This window comes from Onychostoma macrolepis, chromosome 22, assembly GCF_012432095.1.
Source record: "Onychostoma macrolepis isolate SWU-2019 chromosome 22, ASM1243209v1, whole genome shotgun sequence".
NCBI lineage: Eukaryota > Metazoa > Chordata > Actinopteri > Cypriniformes > Cyprinidae > Onychostoma > Onychostoma macrolepis.
The window spans coordinates 35639970-35661108 of NC_081176.1; the positions used below are offsets into that span (position 1 = coordinate 35639970).

The 21139-nt window shown below is 37.5% G+C and overlaps 1 protein-coding gene and 1 long non-coding RNA gene across 5 annotated transcripts; one reads left to right on the forward strand and one right to left on the reverse strand.

Moving 5' to 3' along the window:
• On the reverse strand, positions 1-12359 carry LOC131529679 (uncharacterized). Of its 2 annotated transcripts, none has more exons than XM_058759502.1 (10): positions 12234-12359; positions 6471-6661; positions 6216-6336; positions 5925-6061; positions 5747-5812; positions 5377-5460; positions 5110-5247; positions 4724-4944; positions 4173-4332; positions 1-256 (listed from the first exon to the last, which is right to left on the reverse strand). In XM_058759502.1, exons 2-10 carry the CDS (start codon positions 6658-6660, stop codon positions 120-122), a joined length of 1254 nt encoding a protein of 417 aa, XP_058615485.1. In that variant the 5' UTR covers position 6661; positions 12234-12359; the 3' UTR covers positions 1-119. The 2 variants fall into 2 exon arrangements, with proteins under 2 accessions (XP_058615485.1, XP_058615486.1); XM_058759503.1 differs by lacking the exon at positions 1-256 and adding an exon at positions 1463-1651.
• An 84-nt stretch (positions 12360-12443) lies between these two features.
• On the forward strand, positions 12444-15704 carry LOC131529691 (uncharacterized). Of its 3 annotated transcripts, none has more exons than XR_009268174.1 (5): positions 12444-12715; positions 12914-13265; positions 13863-13946; positions 14292-14386; positions 15612-15704. It is a non-coding gene; the product is annotated as an uncharacterized LOC131529691 (long non-coding RNA). The 3 variants fall into 3 exon arrangements; XR_009268173.1 differs by having other exon boundaries at positions 12999-13265; XR_009268172.1 differs by having other exon boundaries at positions 12444-13265.
• The last annotated feature ends 5435 nt before the right edge of the window (positions 15705-21139 follow it).

The following is a 21139-nucleotide window of genomic DNA, read 5'->3' on the forward strand; positions in this document are numbered from 1 at the left end:
CTATTAGGCTACAACTTCAATGAAATGCTGCGCTATGCACAGCTAAAATATCAGAAAATGAATAACTGGTGAACGACAAGAAGTTCAATAAAAAGGTTGTTTATTGCTTATTTTTCCTATTACTCCGTTTGTGTGGATGGAGGCGGGACACGTCTCCTCGTTGCCCGATCCCCCGCCAGGTTGAACCACCTGATTGCGTGCTTGGTGACCTCCGCATCCGTGGCTGACCGTGTCACCGTGTTTTTCCTCACAGCACCTGTAATCAAACAGACAGATATGTTTATGGTATGTAGCATCCAAAGCCAAGTATGCTTACACAATACAGTATATGAGATGGGCATTAAGGAGATTAAATTAAAAAAGAAACATGACTTGCAAAGTTATAAACAGGGTTGCGGTGGTTAAAATAAGAGGTGGGTAAACTATGAATTTGTGATCAGGGTAAGGTGTGCTGCGCCTTTCGCTATCGGCTGTTTAAAAAAGACATCCAAAATGTTCAAACAACATCAGTGGTATTAAATGGTTCCTTGATCAGAGCACATATTGTATGTGGATAAATCAGTGTGGTTTTGTAATGTTTTAAGTTTGTCAGGGTCCTACATCTATTTGGAGGTAAACTCTTAACATTACATAAACTCTTAACAGGTGGATAAACTATTTCTGACATTGAGCGGTGGGTAAACTCTAGGGCTGTGACGGTGGCAGATTTTACGCGGTGTTGTGTATTAAGTGTTGTGGGCGTTTGCGATTAAGTGAACTTGAAGACGCTTGTACAAACGCGGATGGGTGACATGAATGGAAATGATTCCAGATCTCCCAAAAAGGTCCATCACTCATCACAAAATAAATTTGCTAAATGCAGAATAAACTGTATATTCCTGCGCTCAAACCTGCCAATCTAAAGGAAATGCAGTGCATGGCGTTTGAGGTAATTAGTGAATTAGCATAGATTTATAGTCTAAATAAAACAATCTGCAACTGTATATTATTACACTTGTATAGAAAACTTTGTATTATGCTTGTTATAGAGTGTGTGACGTCACGTGCACTACCGCCGGTGGCAATAGATAACCGCGGTGACAACCGACCATCGTGGTGATGCGGTTGTCATGACGACCGTCACAGCCCTAGTAAACTCCATTTACTTGCCTTTAGTCTCCACTAAAGCCCTGGTTAACATTACATTAAGTCATTTAGCAGATGCTTTTATCCAAAGCGACTTAACATTCTCAAGCTACATGTTGCAGCAGAGACCTTAGTGTTAGGTTAACCATTCCAAAACCAACACTAAATTAAAATACAACTCACATGGTAATTTACAACCCACACAAAACTGCATTCCATCAGTGTGTATTATTATTATTATTATTTATTTATTAAGACAAATGTACATGAGCGAAGCTATCGCAACCACCAGGCAGCCAATACGTTTTTGTGCGTTTACTTTGATAACATGATGGGTCTGTTACCCACACCTGGGGTGCGTTTCTCTTGACATGACAATCCGCTGTGATTCCAATCCCCAAACTTCGACCATAGTTGCTCTTACGCACAAGTGCAGGTACGCCACTGTTTATTGTGCCAGAAGTTGGCATCTCCACTTTCTAGAAGCGCACCCATGGTCAACGCCGTTTACAGTGCCAGCAACAATCTGAAGGAATCAAAAGGCGGGAGTCTCACAGCAATTTCGAAGATTTACTGCATGTCAGAAAGGTAGGCTTTTTATTATCATTATTGCACTGCCTGATAGTGAACAGGAATATTTTTAGTAGCCTACACTCAAAAAAAATGATTCAGTCTAAATTTACATTTTATGTAATTCAATTGCATAACAATTTTCCATCAATTTAGATTACATAGTTTTAACAAACAAATCAATAAACTTAATGTGATTCATATGCATCAGTCATACGTGAATGAAACAGGTAAGATTTATGTAATAATTCACAGCAAAGTCCCTACACTGCTCAGTGTTCATGTGTTTCCACACTACAGAGTGTTCAAGTAGAATTGAAGCAGTGCTGGAGTTAAGAAGATAATTATGTGATGATTGATCATTAATGATGAACACCTGCTGTTATCAAGAAGAATCACCGAAGGAAAGAGAAACACAAGAACTACAACTGACTTCAGCCACAGACGAAGATCAAATCAACTGAAATAAAAGACGACATTAAATCTTTTAACATCTGATTAAACGACTCCTAAATCAGCATCAAATTGACCAGATTGACTTTATTTCTGTCAGACTTCTAGAGAAGCTCTTATTGAGAATTAACAGAGGTTTAGATGCTTTATTGTTTTGTTTGAAATCACCATCAAAGAGACCAGTGTTTCCTTTTGTTGAGCTCTTGACCCTTGACATGTTGGTGTTAATATTACACTGGTTGTTTTAACTGTCTGTTCATATTAAACGCACTTTGCTTAGCCAGCGAAACCAAGTGGAGGAGAAAAGAGAGAGAAAAAAAAAAAAAAAAAGTTATGACTGACTTCATTTCAAGACCAATATCTGATTATATGGATGTTGTATTGCTGTAATGTAACATCCAGCTTCAGATGTAGTAGTATTGAAAAAAAAATTCAGATAATTTAAATAATTTACAAATCACTTTGTGCACAGAAAGTTTTCACCTGCAGCATTATAAAGACCACAGACATCAAGAATCAGTGTATGAATCTCAACAATGGTGATAGCCAACAAAATGCTTCATATTGCAATGCATGCTGCGTACCAGCATAGTGCAAGACTCTCCCATGTATCCCAGCATGCATTGCAGCATGAATAAACAATGCAGCTGAATTGTCTGATTATTTTCTTTTATTCTTACTATTTTATTCTACGTTTGCTGTTTTAGTTGTATATTTGTATATTTTGTTGACTGTCACAATTGTTGAGACGCATACACTGATTCTTGATGTCTGTGGTCTTTGTGTTGCTAGAGATGAAAACTTTGTGCACAAAGTGATTTGTAAATTATTTAAATTATCTGGTATTTATAATACTGCTAGATCTGAAGCGATACAACATCTATATAATCAGATATTTGTCTTGAAATGAGGTCAGTGGATCATCTGCCCACAACTCTTCTTTTTTTTTTTTTTTCCTTGGCTTTGCTGGCTAAGCTAAGTGTGTTTTACATGAACAGACAGTTAAAACAACCAGTGTAATATTAACACCAACATGTCAAGGGTCAAGAGCCCAGCAAAAGGAAACACTGGTCTCTTTGATGGTGATTTCAAACAAAACAATAAAGCATCTAAACCTCTGTAAATTCTCAATAAGAGCCTCTCTAGAAGTCTGACAGAAATAAAGTCAATCTGGTCACTCTGATGCTGTTTGTGAAGCTGTTTAATCAGATGTTAAAGGATTTAATGTCTTCTTTTATTTGTTGATTTGATCTTCGTCTGTGGCTGAAGTCAGTTGTAGTTCTTGTGTTTCTCTTTCCTTCGGTGATTCTTCTTGATAACAGCAGGTGTTCATCATTAATGATCAATCATCACATAATTATCTCCTTAACTCCAGCACTGCTTCAATTCTACTTGAACACTCTGTAGTGTGGAAACACATGAACACTGAGCAGTGTGGGGACTTTACTGTGAATTATTACATAAATCTTACCGGTTTCATTCACGTATGACTGATGCATATGAATCACATTAAGTTTATTGATTTGTTTATGTTAAAACTATGTAATCTAAATGGATGGAAAATTGTTATGCAATTGAATTACATAAAATGTAAATTTAGACCGAATCATTTTTTTGAGTGTATTTTCCCTACTAAATACAGGTGCATCTCAATTAATTAGAATGTCGTGAAGTAGTTCATTTTTTCTTGTAAGTTATTTCAAAAAGTGAAACTTTCATACATTTTAGATTAATTGCATGTAAAGTAAAACATTTCAAAAGTTTTTTTGTTTTAATTTTGATGATTAGAGCTTACAGCTCATGAAAGTCAAAAATCAGTATCTCAAAATATTAGAATATTTACATTTGAGTTTGAATAAATGACCATCCCTACAGTATAAATTCTGGGTATCTCTTGTTCTTTGAAACCACAATAATGGAGAAGAATGCTGACTTGGCAATGATCCAGAAGATGAACATTGATGCCCTCCACAAACTATTGACTTTGAACGTATTTAATATTACTTTGAATTATATACACTTACTGAAAAGCAAGGTCTTCGTTGCCATCCTACTGAAGGGCTTTTTGTTATTAACACCCTTCCAGTTTATTTGAGGAGACACCTCATCTGTGAAGAGCCTGCCCAGGATGTTCCAGGTCACCCTCTTCACATCCTGGCCTCCAATGGTGGCTAAAGAAGAAATCTAAAAGACAAAGACATCTTTTTTAAAATGGACAGCAAGGTAAACATTTCTAAGCTTAAGTTGCATTTAAAGGTGCATTCAAAATGTTTTTGTTCCTGTTGAAAGCGTCCAGAAATGTAGAAAAAGATAGAAAACTTCTATGTTTCTTCTTTTTCTGTGAAGAAAAAAAAATCCTGTTCTCTTGGATTATTATTTTTTCTAAACATGTACTTGGCTCACACCCTCATGGACCTGTCAAACCAGGGAGATTGTTGCTCACTGACAGAATCTTGCCACTGGGAAAAGGCATTTCAGAACAGGCCTGTTCAGGGCTGCTTCAATAGAATATTTGCAATAATCATGGACAATCAATAAACCTAATGGCACCATTCATATTAAGTAAGAAACTCACCACTCTCTGTCGAGCTGGGCCATTTGACGGTTCCTTTAAAAACATTTCAAATGCCTCCACTGCCTCCAAATGTTCCAGGGGAAAATGGATATTGTCGGGCATCTCAACATCTGGCCCCGGGGTGCTGTTCAGCCTGCTGCTGAGGTAGTTCACCCTTGCCACAAGCTGGTCTTGTTGCTGTTTAATGGTTTCCAGCAGGCTAAGGATGTGGACCTCAGCCACTGTTGACAAACATGAAATATAGCTAAAATGTAGTGTATAAAATATATCACGTTACAGTGTTTATCCTCATTACTCATAATACTGACATTAGTTATTGACAAAAGTTATTGACAGTTTTGTTGTGGCACAGAATGACCCTCCAGTATTTGTCAGTTATTGCTCACCAGAGCAGGGAATGGCATCGGTCATTCTTCCCCCTCGCCATGTTGGTCTGTAGGTCAGGCTTGAACAGGGCTCCTCTGTTCGCCGCATGTTGAGGGCTGGTGCGGGGGGTGGAGGGAGTTGTGGAGGGCCTGCCGTTCCTGGCCCATAGTGAGGTGGGCGGTGTGCAAGAGGGTGAAATTTTATTAAATGGTAGTCATCTGTTAACCATGACTGATAATACACATGGGGCCTTTCTATTCACTAATATTTCAGAAATCAGTCCCTACCTTGAGTAACTCTCCGCATGTTAAATGCGGGTGCAGGTAGTTGAGGTGGTGAAGGGTGTTGCTGTCCTGCCCCATGGTCAGGTGCTAAGGGAGAGAAATTGGTATTAAATGGTTGTGATCTGTTTACCATGGTAGGCTGCGAGCTACAGGGCCAAACAATGGCAAACAAAAAATCTCTGGTCATGCTGAACATTAATTTGTATGTTTCAACATTTTGGTACACTACCTATTTCAACCCCATGAATGGATTGACATTGAAAATCTGAGATGGTAATGCAGATGCAATCTATTGATTTGAAACAGTGACCCTTGCTGTGTTAATATCGATGGGGCCACTGTATTCAATATTATTTCGGAGATCAGTCTTTACCTAGACAGTTTTCTCCAGGTTGAGGAGTAGTTACTCTGCTGCCTGGCACTCGGTGAGATGGTGGAGCTGGAGGAATGGATACAAGGAGAGGGGAATATCTTTAGCACTAAGAATGTTAACCATATCTCTAAAATAATATTAAGATTTGTTATTTTGATGTTAAGAGATTATTTCTTACTCTGCCAGTGCAATTGGCTTGAGCTTGAGGCTTCAGCTGATACACCAGGCAAATTGAAAGGTCGTGACGACCTCAGAGATGCAAAGTCACCATTTTCTGGCTCTTCTTCACTCTCATCGGAGTCCCCGAAACGATGGCTGTTAAGTAACCATAATCATTATGGTTATTGCAATCGCAAAATTGCCAAATATGCATATAGTGCCAGCATCTCTGGTCTATTTTTGAATGCTACGGGAAATAACCTTCATATTACTGTAGAAACATAACAAAAACAAGATAGAACACACTTACACTGGCTTCCTGACTCTTTTCTCTGGCAGCTCACCCTCCTGCTCTGCATCAGACTGTAGCTCAGAGGTGTTGCAGCCGGTCTGATATTGATTCATAAGCCTAACGGCGTCTTTGTAGGTGTCTAAAAAATTAACACGAGTTTCATTGCTCAATTTCATGTGCATTTTCAGAACATAGAATGAATAGGTTATTCCAAGCAGAAAGAGAAGCAATCATGAAATTATTTTTAAACAAGAATTTTATGAATTGGCATACCACAAGTTCTGATGACCTTTACGTCATATCTTGGCCAGTTTGGCTCATGCTTCTCCTCGTTAGCAGCTGCCCTTTTCACACGTTCAGTGCTCTTAAAGTTGAGCCAGTACACCATCCCGTCATCATACCAGTCAATTGGCACAACAGCAATGTCCTCGCTTGCTTGAAATTCAATTAGATGAAAAGGCATCCTTAAATGTAGAAAGAAAGAAAAGGGTATTTATTCCTCATCAAAAAGGAATAACATGGACTAAAACATGCACAAGTGTACAGTTTGCTTAAACGTAAAGTAGGGTACTATTGCAATTTTTTTGGCAGAATATGTTGGGGTGTTGTTTCATAATCTCACAAAAATCATTGTATAATGCTAATAATATAGTGGACTATATACAGTTCATGGTATTGAGAAAAGTAGGACATGTATCAATGCATGTTAAATTCAGCATAAAATATCATTTCCCCAGGCATTTTGAGGGATAATGTGTCATCTCATATTTTGAAAACATGGGTGTAGTGTATGGAAAAATACCAACTTTTGTGAAATACTTACAGCAAATTTTCATCCAGAGTAATAGAAGTCATAGTCAGAAGTCAGTAGTCAACTATATTATTAGAGTTTTTAACTTGAACTGATTGTTTAAACTGATTGATTGATTGAACTGATTTTTTTATTTATTTTTTTTCTTCATTTAGTGGAGGAGGGGTATGGCCACGAAACCATCCCTGTACGGCAAGGCTACACATTTCTGTCGCAGCGCTGACACCTCAACCGACTTCAGCTCATCAGATGCATCATTTACAACAAATATGTTCATTCTGTCTGAGCTGAAAGGGTAGGTATAGAATGGAGACTGCCGGGAAAATTCATTGTAAATAGCATACACACCATTATCATTTTGGATAATGTTTTTGATAAGGCAGACTTTATCCCCCACCAGAAACATGTTGTCCCCTGTTGTTAATTTGACGGTCCACCTTTCACATCGCATTTCCCCATATTGCGCATTAACTCCCATGCCAATGACAACTGGGCCCACAAAATGCTCCCTTTTCAGTGTAATGTCTGCATCAGCAACCAATTTGGTAGCTGTAACCTCAGAAAGGCGCCGAATGAGCTGAGCTAGAGGGAACTCAGGTTTTCTAATGAGTTTTTTTATTTTCCCGAGGTGGTTCTCATATGGGAACGCTGAAAAAGAGTCCAGACAGCCATGCCTCTTCACCTCGTCTGCCAGGTGGACCAGACAGTGGACATTGTACACAATCTGGTCTGTCCCATACAGCTCACCAAAATGGTTTACAAAGGATTTTAGCATTTGTCCAGCATAGTCAGCAAGGTTGAGATGTTCAGGGCTTACCAACATGGATATAGCAGTTGACAGGAGCATGAAATTGTAGTACATGTTCTGGTCCAGGAATCCCGCCAGCACCACAGGGCCAGTGTACAGTAAGAACTGTCGGAATTCAGTCGCCTTCCAACGGTCCAACTCCCTAAGCGACCGTGGTCTCCGGGCAAACTCAATTGGCACGTAGGGCCTCATTGACTGGAGTTTGCCTGACATCCTGTCTACTATTAATGCCGGCAGTCTTACTGGTAACGGACCCCGAAGCCAGGTCAGGAGCAGTTTCCTTACGACGCCCAAACACACTAGATGCATATAATCCAAGGGAAACTGCGATACCATACCAACCTTGAGGTTTTTAAATGGATGTGGCCCCTCGTGGTGGTGTAGTTCATCAACCATCAGGTTGAATGAGATGTCAGTTCTCTGGGGGCGCTCTGGTCCAGGGAACGTCATACGCCGGTTCTGGTATTGCCCTGGGTGTAGGCACTTATCGCACCCATGGTAAGCATTATGGGCCTTTGTTTTTTTCACAAAGGCCCGTGCAGGGGCATCACAGACTACCGTGTGAAGCTCAATTTTGAGGTTCTTATCTCCAAAGCAAAACCCAGCCTCTAGCTCCTGTAGTTCATTGACAAAATCAGATAGGAACTCTGTGGCAGAACTAGGTTTTTTTGGTCCACAGTACGCCCCAATGACCACAGGTTCCTTCATGGGGATGGTAACCAGTAAGCCAAGGATGGGCCACAGCTGTACAGTGGAACTTTTAAATAAAGGTAGACCATCTATATTAATCTGCAGCCCCAATGTCATGCCCTCTGCCAGTGTTTTGGCATATTTGCTCATAGTGGTCTTTAAGGAGGAAAGGATGCCAAAGTGATGGTAGTTCCCCCCAGCCTTCTCCTGAATAGCATAATGCGTTTTCGTCTTGAGAAGTGTCCTACCATCCTTTGGCAGATTGGGATGGGTTACATGGAGTATACTCAACAGTGCAGTCAGGGCAACGATGGAAATGCCAAAACTCACTGCCCAGTTGGCAATGTTATCGGAAAGTGATGTTAGGTCATCATCATTTTCAGAATCTGAACCTGATGTCCCATCCCCATCACACCAATCACTATACACATCATCAAAATCTGCCTCCAATTCCATGTCCTCTTCAGTAACAACTTGCACCTCCGGCATTGCATGTGCAGCTGAAGAGGGTGGGACAGTGTTCTCAGAAAGAACTCTGTCATCTGCCCCTATTCCTGTCACGTCCATATCAGTCATGTCTGTCCTAATTTGATGAATTTTTTTTTGAACGTCTACACGTGTCCTTCGTCTTATGGATGATAAGGAGATAGGCCCAGTCTTTCTATTCATCTTTCTTCTAAGAGACATTTCAGGAAGACAGGTTGAAATCAGATGTGTAAAATTGATCATTGTTTCTAATGTTGTATTTAAATAAATACATTGTTGAATGGTGGTGTTGCCCGTTTCATTGCTACAAACTAGACAAGAACAGAGAAATAGAGCATGAATGAAAAACTACTCTTTACAATTACAAATGTTTTGAAATAAAGGGCTTTTTGAAAGGACGCCTAGACTTTTCTTGACATAAAAGCTTACAGAAGCTACATTTTTGAGAGAATCATCCTCAAATTTGAATCAAAACATGATCAGACATTCAGTTTTATATTTAGGTTATTTTAGGCCCTTAACATTAACTCTTTCAACGCCATTGACGAGATATCTCGTCAATTAAGAGACAACGCTTCCCCGCCATTGACGAGTTTTTACGGCAATCCGTGTTCTAGGTGTATTACGGTAAGGAAGGCCTTAGCGCATGTCCTGAATGAGTTACGGGACTTCCGGGTCTTTAGGGTGCAAATAGAAGACGATCGGCATAAACGGAGGTGAAAATCATCAAAAATGCTGGCGGTGAAAGATTTAAGTCTCATGAATTTTTCCCTAAGTGAATTTCAATTTAAAAAAAAACGTGAGTCACATGTACATTTTACTTTGTTTTACTCTGTTCCTATACTACTTTGAGTTATTATGACTCTTGGGTAACAAAATTAAGTGTCTAGTTTAAAATAAGACCAGATTTATGAATATAGACCATAGGGGTTAAGAGCTGCAGACATTTTTATTTACATATAAAAAAAAACAGCTTATAAAGGATCATTCTTGTTTTGTTTTATTATTTTATTTTATTATTAATGATTAATTTTATATATATATATATATATATATATATATATATATATATATATATATATATATATATATATATATATGTGTATCTGTGCATTAAAAATACCATCCCCACAATAAGAATGACGCTGAGTCAAATTAAGATAAAGATGTGTTCTCACGTCTGGAGTGTTTATTGAACCAATCAGATAAGAGTAAATCGAGAGTCAGCGAGAGCCTCATTTGATTGCCTGAAAGAAGGTCCCGCCTTCCACACGCGCTTGCAAATCTGAAATCAGTGAGAGAATCGTGCCAAAACTGCAAGCGCAAAGACGCAGACATATATAGCGGGTTATTTGGGGAACATTTTGCTCTATGCACGCAAGAAGTCATTTAGACAGTTGCAACGATTTTTTTCTACACACACATATATTGGTTTTAGGCTGTCAATCTGATTTGCAGTTCTTGATACGGTTGTTTTCGCTTGCAAAACACTGGGCAAAGGTTTGCAATACTTTTGGCTGTATTTGGGCGAAACAACAGTGCCAAAAGTGTAAGCGCGGAAATATGAAAGTCAGAAGAATACAGATCATATTTATTTTGCCTTAGCATCAGTGGCGTACCGTGGGGTTTCAGTCAGGGCCTTCAGTAAGCAGCTGTAAACTACATGTACACATCTTACACATCTCTGTTACAGCTAATGCAGCCATATGCATATAATGCACATATTATGCCGCACACAGGCTCTCAACAACAATAACGGCTGATCAACAATTTCATCAGTAGGGGTCACTATGCACATTCATGTCACGCTAAAATAACGACGCGCCCCAAAGCAGCAAAACTGTACAAATGCTGGACATCCACACACACACCACAGTATTATCAACGCACCATGTACACCTCCATAACAATGTGCATGATACAATACTCATCAAATAATAAAGCACTCACCTGTCACTTGTAAATAAAGTCCATGGGTTTGTCATTCCGTCCCTTTACTCGTATTAAAAAGTAAACATGTCAACAAAATAACTTGTGCTCGGTGCTAGCTGTTAGCCACTCATAGCACTCATAGCTGCAGTCTTTGAAATGGCGCATACAACCTTTGCTGGCCTTTGTTAGCGAATTTAGTTTAGGTCTTCCTTTCTCAGTTATTCTCTTTTGTCTGCAAAAGGTGTTTTTAGTAGCTAGGCAACAACATCTGGTGTAGGCGCCGATGACTGCAGCTGTCATTTTCTTTCTTTCCTTGGACATCCCTGAAGGGGCGGTCTAACGCTGGGGGTAGCACTGGACCCAGACCGTTGCACGTCACTAGACCCAGAGGGCGGGCTGTCACTGAACGTCAGAATTTGATTGGCTGATGATTCTGTCACTAATGCTCGTAACAAATCAGATGTGACGTCTTTCAACAAAAGGGTAGCACTAGTGCTGGCCTCAGACTTTTTTTATGTAGGATATTCCAGTTCAACCTCAACTAAACTAATCATAGGCAATTTTGTGGACATTACACAAATGAAAATGATACCTCAATAATCAATAAAAACATTTTTCACACAATTTAATTTTTTATAGGGCCAGCAGAGAAGGCCCTGCTGCCCCTGACGGCCCACCACTGCTTAGCATGAAGTTGCAGTTTCACAATACATGAATTACACTTTTTTTTTTTACGCTTGAAACGCGATTTACACTAACAAATCTTTTCTTGCGCATGCAAAATTAATTTACGCTTGCTATCGTATGTATTTCACAAATCTTACCCTGCACATGCGAATCTTTTTGACGTCAGTACCTTCATAAAAACGTAGCTATAATATTCACTCAGCGTTTTGTTTTCTTGTTAAACTGTGTGTAAAATGAGCGGTGATCGTTAAATCACGGACCGTCTATTTGCTGGATGGTTTCAAGGTAACGTTAATTAATAGTCGGTAGCTAACATTAGCCCGTAAGCTAAGCCAGTACTTTTTGACGTTCAAACAGGCGCCAAAACCCATTAGTTGTCTGAACCGACTCAAACGGTGATTAAAATGCCGAAGCTTAATTTTCATTATAAAGAGGATGGCAGAAGACACTACACATGAGACCAAAATTGCCAAAATGCAAACTTAACAATGCACAGCTAACGTTAGCTAGAAGCTAGCGCTAAACCATTATCCACGAGTGAACATGCTAAAGTTGTCCTAATATCAAACAACGTCTACAGTCATTAATATACATGATGATATCGATACATCAATAAACTTACTCGAGAGGGTTCAGCGCAACCGTGTCCCAGTCCAACTCGTCTCGTCTCTGCTCTGCTCTGCTCTGCTCTTGGTGGACTGTGGTTCAACCGTTACAGTAAAGGCGCGTCCGCGTCCGCGGATCCGACATGGGTCCGCTCAGGATCCGCTGATTGACAGTAGAATTTACGGCGCCGCCCGGAGGCGGAGCTGATCCTCTGGGCGGCGCCAAAACGACCCAGACAGCACACGTACGTCTGGCCGACGTCGGCCCAATATCGAAACGTCGGCCTCACTACCTGAAACATCTAATAAACATCGGCCAGGCGTAGGTCGATATAATTCGGTCAGTGCTCTGTTCTCCAGCTCATCAGTCGTCGGCTCTGAGTCGGTTCACGACCGCAGGCCGATGCCGCGCTTTTCTGTTTGTGCTCGAGCCCAGTTATTCGTCTCTTAGCAACCCACAGAGAGAAGACACTCATCCCGGTGACATCTGTGCTTTCAGGTAAGATTTCACTTCAGCTAAATTACAAAAAAAATACTACTTTGTTAACTCTGTGACACTTAAAAGGTACTAGTTAGGCACATTTGGTGTGCTACAGCACAGGTGAAGAGACTGTGGCTAATTTCCAACTAACTTGTTTAGCTAACGGTCACGCTAGCGATTTTTAAAATTAATATTTATGCCTTAATGCGTTTCCAGCCATTTCTCTGAGGGGAAATGTTAAAGCGGATTATTAAAGAGAAGTCCTAACTGCTTTTTCGCCGTGTTTTTCACTCTTTTACAGGCAGAATCCGTCTCTATACGGTGAGCTATTGTTGCTGTTGCTTTTTGAACTACAAATTGAGTTTTAAGTTCATTATTGAATATTAATTGAACGAGACTGTAATTTATTAATGTAATATTTTAATCCTATATGTTTATTTGTGTAAATGCTGTGTGCGCGTTGAGCTCTGCGCGAGCGGGGAGCAGAGTTGCCATGGAAACGGGGCTTTGACACAACTACTGGCGAACAGTAATCTCCGTCTCGCGCTGCGGTTTTCACTGATTTCAGGTAAGTACTGTATAGTCCCTAAACTTAATCACACAAATATTACATACAAACGTCCCTGACACGTTTCTTACTTGTTATTGACATGTTTCAATTAAATATTTATTTTATAGAAATGGTTTAGTGTCTTCGAAAAAGTCTGTTAGCATCTTAGCAGTTTTCAGGTAGGCTAACTCTAGATTGAGCTCGTGTTTATGAAACCCTGGGCTTTTAATCAAATATTCGAATAAAATAAAAATTGGACTGTGTCCTACGGTGTGACAGCAAAAATGTAGAAGAAAAAAAAACTACAAATAACTTGAGAAAAATGTATCTTCATTCTTAGCATGAGAGAGGTTTATCTTCAATGTTAGTTTATTTTAATTTAATTTTTTTAAATTTTTTTGGCTGTCACACCATAGGACACATTGATATGTCAGCTACCCATATGAGAGATTTTGTTAGCTCTGTAAAGGTTTTGCTGGCGATTTGTCAATGGGTTGTTGGAAAAGACTTTACTGAATCGATGACATCACTTACATGGAGAGTGTAATCGACTGAAAACAAGTTTTGATATTTCATGGTAAACAAATATTAATAAAAATTGTTCTGTGATTTCAGGACAGAAAGAAACTCTACATAACAGAAGGGAAGCTCCAAGATTTCAACATTTCTGAAGGGAGCTACTGATTTAGAAAAATACAGGTGAACTGAAGAAGCTGAAATATAGATCATGAAATATTAATGTGCATTTTTCAAAATATATTTAGCCAATTTTAAGAAGGCCTTGACATCAAAACGTAAGTGACACTCAACCTAAAACTAAAAACATAGATTCTGTTATATTAAGATTATGTTGTTATTAGTAGTATAGTAGTAGAATTTGTTGTGTGTGTGTATGTGTGTATATATATTTGTTAATAATTGTTATATATTATTCTTTCTTTTATTTGCATTTTACTGCTGCTCTAGCTCGTTTCCTTCTAATAAACCTGGAGTTGCAAACTAAATATTGTTGGCTCTGTGACAGATTGCTTGTTTCTTTCCTAGATTCTTCAGTGGTGATGGCCTGCTGCACCCAGCAGAGTTGGAGTGAACCTACTGTCAGACAGCGGCGTACCGTGGGGTTTCAGTCAGGGCCTTCAGTAAGCAACTGTAAACTACATGTACACATTTTACACATCTCTGTTACAGCTAATGTAGCCATATGCGTAATGCACATATTATGCCGCACACAGGCTCTCAACAACAGTGACTGCTGATCAACAATTTCAACAGTAGGCTAGATTAGGGTGGGTTAAATGCAGAGTAAATTTTCCTACATCATGATCAGTAAAAGTAATCTGCCAATACACAAGTCACTATGCACATTCACGTCACTCTAAAATGACAACGTGCCCAAAGCAGCAAAACTGTACAAATGCTGGACATCCACACGCCACACCACAGTATTATCAACGCACCATGTACACCTCCATAACAATGTGCATGATACAATACTCATCAAATAATAAAGCACTCGCCTGTCACGTGTAAATAAAGTCCCTGAGTCTATCATTCCATGCCTCTTTACTTGGATTAAAAAGTAAACACGTCAACAAAATAACTTGTGCTCGGTGCTAGCTGTTAGCCACTCATAGTTGCAATCTTTGAAATGGCGCATAAAAACTTTGCTGGCCTTTGTTAGTGAATTCAGTTTGGGTGTAGGTCTTCCTTTCTCAGTTATTCTCGTTTGTCTGCAAAAGAGCGCCTTGAAAAGGTGTTTTTAGTAGCTAGGCAACAAGATCTGGTGTAGGCGCCGATGACTGCAGCTGTCATTTTCTTTTCATTGAATTTCACTTTCGTACCTTGGAAATCCCTGACTAAAAGGGCAGTATAATGCTGGGGGTAGCACTGGGCACATCACTAGACCCAGAGGGCGGGCTGTCATTGAACTTCAAAATTTGATTGGCTGATGATTCTGTCACTAATGCTTGTAACTGGGTATCTCGGAGAAAGAATAAGCATTGTTCTTTTACATATATTACCAACATTGTAACAATACAAAATGGACTGAAAATGTTTTAGCTTACCCTTTAATAATGTTGAAGGATAATGTTTAACTGAACACAAAACTAGAGACTTGTTTAGTAAGATTTTATCTGAACATAAGTGACACTCGACCTAAAACTAAAAACATAGATTCTGTTATCTTAAGATTATATTATTAGTAGTATTAGTTATATATGTATATGTTATTATATTGCTATATATATTATTCTTTCTTTTATCTGCATTTTACTGCTGCTCTAGCTCGTTTCCTTCTAATAAATCTGGAGTTGCAAACTAAATATTGTTTGCTCTGTGTCAAATTGCTTGTTTTGTTCCTAGATTCTTCAGTGCTGATGGCCTGCTGCACCCAGCAGAGTCAGTGTGAACTCCTGTAAGACAACATCACCAAGATGCTATAAACCGCAGGATTAGTAAGTAAAGTCTCGAACATACACACTGTTTCATAAGTTTGGGTTGGTATGATTATTTTGTTTTTTTATGTTTTGAAAGTCTCTTATGCCAACCACAGTTTAATGTATGAAATTATTACAATTTACTACAATTTAAAATAACTGTTTTCTATTTGAATATATTTGGAGAGATAATTTATTCCTGTGATGATAAAGCTGAATTTTGTGTCACATGATCCTTCAGAAATCATTTTAATTTTCTGATTCTTATCAGCGTTGAAAACAGCTGTGCTGCTTCATTTTTCCAGGATTCTTTGGTGAATAAAGTTTTAAAACAGTACAGCATTTGACATTGATAATAATCAGAAATGTTTCTTGAGCAGCAAATCAGCGTATCAGAATGATTTCTGAAGGATCATGTGACACTGAAGACTGGAGTAATGAATGTTCTGCTTTGATCACAGAAATAAATTACATTGCATAATATGCAGAAAACTGTTGTTAAATAGTTTTACTTCATTTTGATCAAATAAATGCAGCCTTTGTGAGCAGAAGAGACTTCTCTCAAAGACGTAAAAATCTTACTGACCCCAAACATTTAACAGTAGTGTAAATTACAAATATGATGTTCCACCCACTTAAATATACTGTGGCATGTGTAGTTTTAGCCAAGTATTCACACAACACATCTGATAACCTTGCACTCCAGTTATATGTCTGAATAATATGAACAGCAGCTATGCTAAACTTTCTTCTTTTGATTTCCTGTTTCTATCTTAGGATGCCCATCCGAGGTTACTAGAGATGAAGCCAGCTCCAGTTTGGATCCAAACTCACTTGTGAAGATGCCAACACTCACAAAGACTACAGATGATGGCAACTGTACATGGACACACAAAACACTGGACACACAAAACAAATATTATCCTTATATTGCCTATAAGGGTAAGTTTGACGATTTTCAACCGCTATTGTATTATTGCAACTTCTGTAATATCTGTAAATGAACAATATTTACTCTTTCTCTGAGTTATATAGACCCTATTTGTCCCCTTTTATTTGTAAGCAGCACTTCGCAAGATGATGCAAAATGAAATGAGTTTTGACAAAATGACACAAACACTTTTGCAGCATCTAAATGAAAAAATGCTGTTTTGCATCAGTTTTGCTGACAAATACACTGGGTATCTTGGAGAAAGAATAAACATTGTTCTTTACATATGTTACCAACATTGTAACAATACAAAATGGACTGAAAATTGTTGAACTTACCCTTTAATAATGTTGAAGGATAATGTTTAACTGAACACAAAAATAGAGACTTTAAATAAAAATATTTTAGAATTTTTATCATGCTATTTAAAATTTTTAACTGCTTATTTATTGTTTGCCTGGTTTTTAATTTGTGTTTATGCAACTGTTGTATTATTGTAACTCAGTTTTTGCCATGAAGATAGCCTTCGATGCTGACAGTGTGCTGTTTGACTTGTTTTATGAACTACTGTCATATGGACATTATTTTGTTGCCAGAAGATGGTCTTCCCAGTGAGTCTCAGTCACCTCTGGCTGATTAAAGGATGTTTTAAATTGTAACCTTGAAATATGCATATTCTGTAAACCTACTTTGAAATGATAAGTATTGTGAAAAGTGCTATACTTATACAATATTTAACCATGGTTTTACTATAGTAAAACTGTAGCAAGCATGATTATAGTAACCATGTGTTTTTTTATTTTTGAAACCATGCTTCGATGTCATATTCTATAGTAACATTGTAGTAATACTTCAGTAAAACTGGTAACTATGACTATAGTGACCATAGTTTTTGAAATTATGGCAAATGTTGTAACTATGGTTTTACTGCAAATGCTGTGGTAAAATCATGGTTAATTTTCAAAAGACTACAAATAATCGTGAATTATCCGCTTTTGATCAAAACATCTGGTAAATGTAAATGTATTTGTATGTGTAATGTGTTAAATGAAAATATTAATAAAGTTGCAGCTGTTCTTGAGAGTGGTGTGTATTGTTTTATTATAAACCAGCGGCGGCAGCTGCAGGTGGTCCGTAACGATGAGCAAAACGCCGGTGAACCGCGTCCACGCAGAGCGGCCGGGATTTACAGCTGCGTCATCCCAACATCGGCCGGAGGGCATATCCCATCAGAGGCCGACGTCGCGGCGACGTATTGCCGATTAGCAAACGATCCCTGAGCGACATCGTGCCGACGAAATTTTGTACATCGGGCCGACGTCGGCCAGACGTACGTGTGCTGTCTGGGAATGTGACAGTCACGCGGGTTTGGCGACTCCGAAATGACAACATTATATTCCCGGATCCGTATTCCCAACTTTTAACGTAATGCCCAGTGTGAACGATTATCATAGTAACGTTAACTACTATCTGTCGAAATAACTGACGAACAGCAAAATATGTGAAATTTCATTTGTTTATATGTGTTCAACTGTACCATATTGACGTGACATCTTACTATAATTAGAAACTACATGTAAATGAGAAATTGTGTCTATCCACTGTAGTTGTACTCGACATTAAAGCTTGTCCGGGGCAATTTTTTTGTGAAATACATCTTTACATGCCTGATTAGACAAGTTAGCCTGATTAAAACTCGAGTGAAAAAAAATAACTAGGGCAGCATCGAATCGCAAGACTGATTCTGATTTTGCTAATGTTACATTCAACAAACAAATAACCTTAACGGCGCACACAAACTCACGGAAGAAACATGAGGTAAATGTTCAAACTGTTGAGTTTATTTATAACACATGATATTGTTAAGTAGCATAACAAGTGATCTGTTGCTGATTATCACGATTGCAAATGTTACGTAGTTCAATAAACAATTAGTTAACATGAAGTTACTTACTTTTTAGACACAATATTGACTGTTGTTTTATTTCACCAACGAAAATCGTTACAAACAAAGATCAAAGCAAAACTCAGCTGTGTTTTTACTGAATGATTCAGCATTCTGAACGAATCGGTTCAATGAATGACTCAATTGACTCACTCATTAAATTATTTGCTGCCACCTAATGGCGGTTTAGTTTCACGTTTAAAAAGTATCATTGCATTTTTCCAACATTTCTTATTTGTAATGTAAAACATTAATGTCATAACAGTTGTAATTTTGCATTATAAATTATTTAATTTGATTGGTGGTACAGTTCTACAATGTATTGCTATAATTGAATTTATTAATCAAATGTAAAAGTTTATTTTAAAATATATGCCTTTTTGGGTGTTCATTTTGGTCTCATTTATGTAAATGCATTTTTTTTTTTAAATCACAAGATAATTTTCATTATTTCTTGTAGGTGCAAAGAATAGCAGCTGATGTGGAGAAATGTTTGATGCTTCAAGACTCTCTGAAGCTGATTATATTAGGTAATGTATTAATTCTCTTGTAAATCATTTGATAAACTTGTATTTTAGATTACATTTTATATTGAAATACTGTATTGTAAGTTACATTATTGCTTCTATTTATTTATTTCAGGTGCACCCAGTGGCTTTTGACTAGGCCTATTCGAGGGTCACATGGTTGTGAATTCATACCTCAACTGCGGCTGGATTTTCAGTCTTATTACAACTTCAGTCTGGCGTCCCGGGAGCAGGCGTCTTTTGCACACTTTAATTAATTTCAAAGGTAACATGTTTTACTTGAGTAATTTCATTTGTGAAAAAGGTTACTTATTTAGTTTAAGTATTGTATAAGTGGCATTTTTACATTTATTTTATTGAGCTAGTTTCATTCAATACTGAACTTTATTCTAAAGCTTCTGCTTGTTTTTATGTGCAGATGTTTTGTTGGAATCACAACACTCACTGGATACAAGACGAATACACCGAGGCAAAACAAGTGGAAAGGTCTCAGAGAAGAGGGATAACCCTCATGTGTGTGCTCATCTCAGAAAGTTGATGGACTTTCAGTATGTATTTATTAAATTGTCTTTTGCAGGAATATTCTAAATTTAATATAACATAAGCTCAAACAACAGAATTTGTGGTATAATGTTGCTTCCAGCATTTTATTTTAATCCTTTAACCAAAATTATACAAATTCTGTTGATTGGCTTTTTTCAGAATTTTTTGTGATATAACAGTTATTTGTAGTTATTTTGTGATGCTATGTTATTTTTATGATAAGATTTTAACTGTTGAAAGACTGACATTTTTATTTTTACCAGTAAAAGCCTTGCAATGTCTTTCTGCCAGTTTTAATAAATATTTATTTGCAACATCTTTGACTTGGTTTTTATTCATTTGTAAATGTATTAAGATAGTTCTCATGATAATTCATTTAAATCAGTATTTTACCGTTTACTGTTAAAATTATTCTTTGCAGCATTTTCATTGTTAAATTATTACAACATCATCTTGGATTTAGGTGTATTTACAGGATTTTATTGGCAACTTTTGTTGCCAGGTAAATACTGTACTTTAGTGAGATTACAAAATATTGCTGTAAAATATATTTACAGGATTTTATTGGCAACTTTTGTTGCCAGGTAAATACTGTACTTTCGTGAGATTACAAAATATTGCTGTAATATAAATTACAAGTTTAATTCAAAGTTACTGTAAAAAATACTACAAATTACTGTATTTCACATACAGCAATTAACTGTGATTTGCTTTGCAGTATTATACTGTAATCCATTTTACAGCAATTAACATCATTTTTACAAGATTTTATTGGCAACTTTTTTGTCAGTAACATCCTGTAAATTCTACAGTACATTTTTTACAGTGTATGCTTAATCATCTGTAATTGTTTTGATTGATAGTGGCTGGACTTTCTAAGAACTTGGTAAGAAATAATAATCAAATACAGAAAGTTCAAAATTAATTTCTGGATTTTTTTTATTTCCAGAAATTATTCACATCTTCCTTTAAATGTACTGTATGTAAAGTATTGTAATTTTAATTTACATAATTTACAGGATGTATATACTTTAACTATTTGGCCATTATTCATACATCTTCAAATAATATCCATCACATTGAATGTTTAACTTTTTGTATTTTGGCCCAGTTCACTCTCACGTAACGTTAGCTGTAAAAATAGCCCGCTGAAGTTTAAATATATGTGCATCTTCATGACTAGATAGACACAGGTGAGTTTCTCTTTACTACTGGTTAGGTTCCTCTAACTAGTCACTCAATCGGAGGTAATAGGCTTGTTTGAGATGCGCCTCGCCTCGTCTGAAACGTATTTGTCATCCATTTCTACTTCAATACAAACGTGTATTTTAGATTTTTATTGAAATATGGCAACAATCACATATCTCACACAGAGATTGCACTGTCATAGTGTTTGGAAATATTCATGCATAATTTAGATACATAATCCATGAAATCAGATTAAAAAAATAAAACATTTTAGAAGAGAACGCAGAGTCACGGTTGTCTGAACCAATGAGCATTCAGCT

Bases quoted from the DNA above. Each gene is read 5' to 3' on its own strand.
- LOC131529679 (XM_058759502.1), bottom strand. From the start codon at position 6,660: ATGCCTTTTCATCTAATTGAATTTCAAGCAAGCGAGGACATTGCTGTT. The intron at 6,337-6,470 runs GTATGCCAATTC...TTAATTTTTTAG, and splicing joins AAAGGTCATCAGAACTTGTG to ACACCTACAAAGACGCCGTT. The intron at 5,248-5,376 runs GTAGGGACTGAT...ACTATGGGCCAG, and splicing joins CATGCGGAGAGTTACTCAAG to GAACGGCAGGCCCTCCACAA.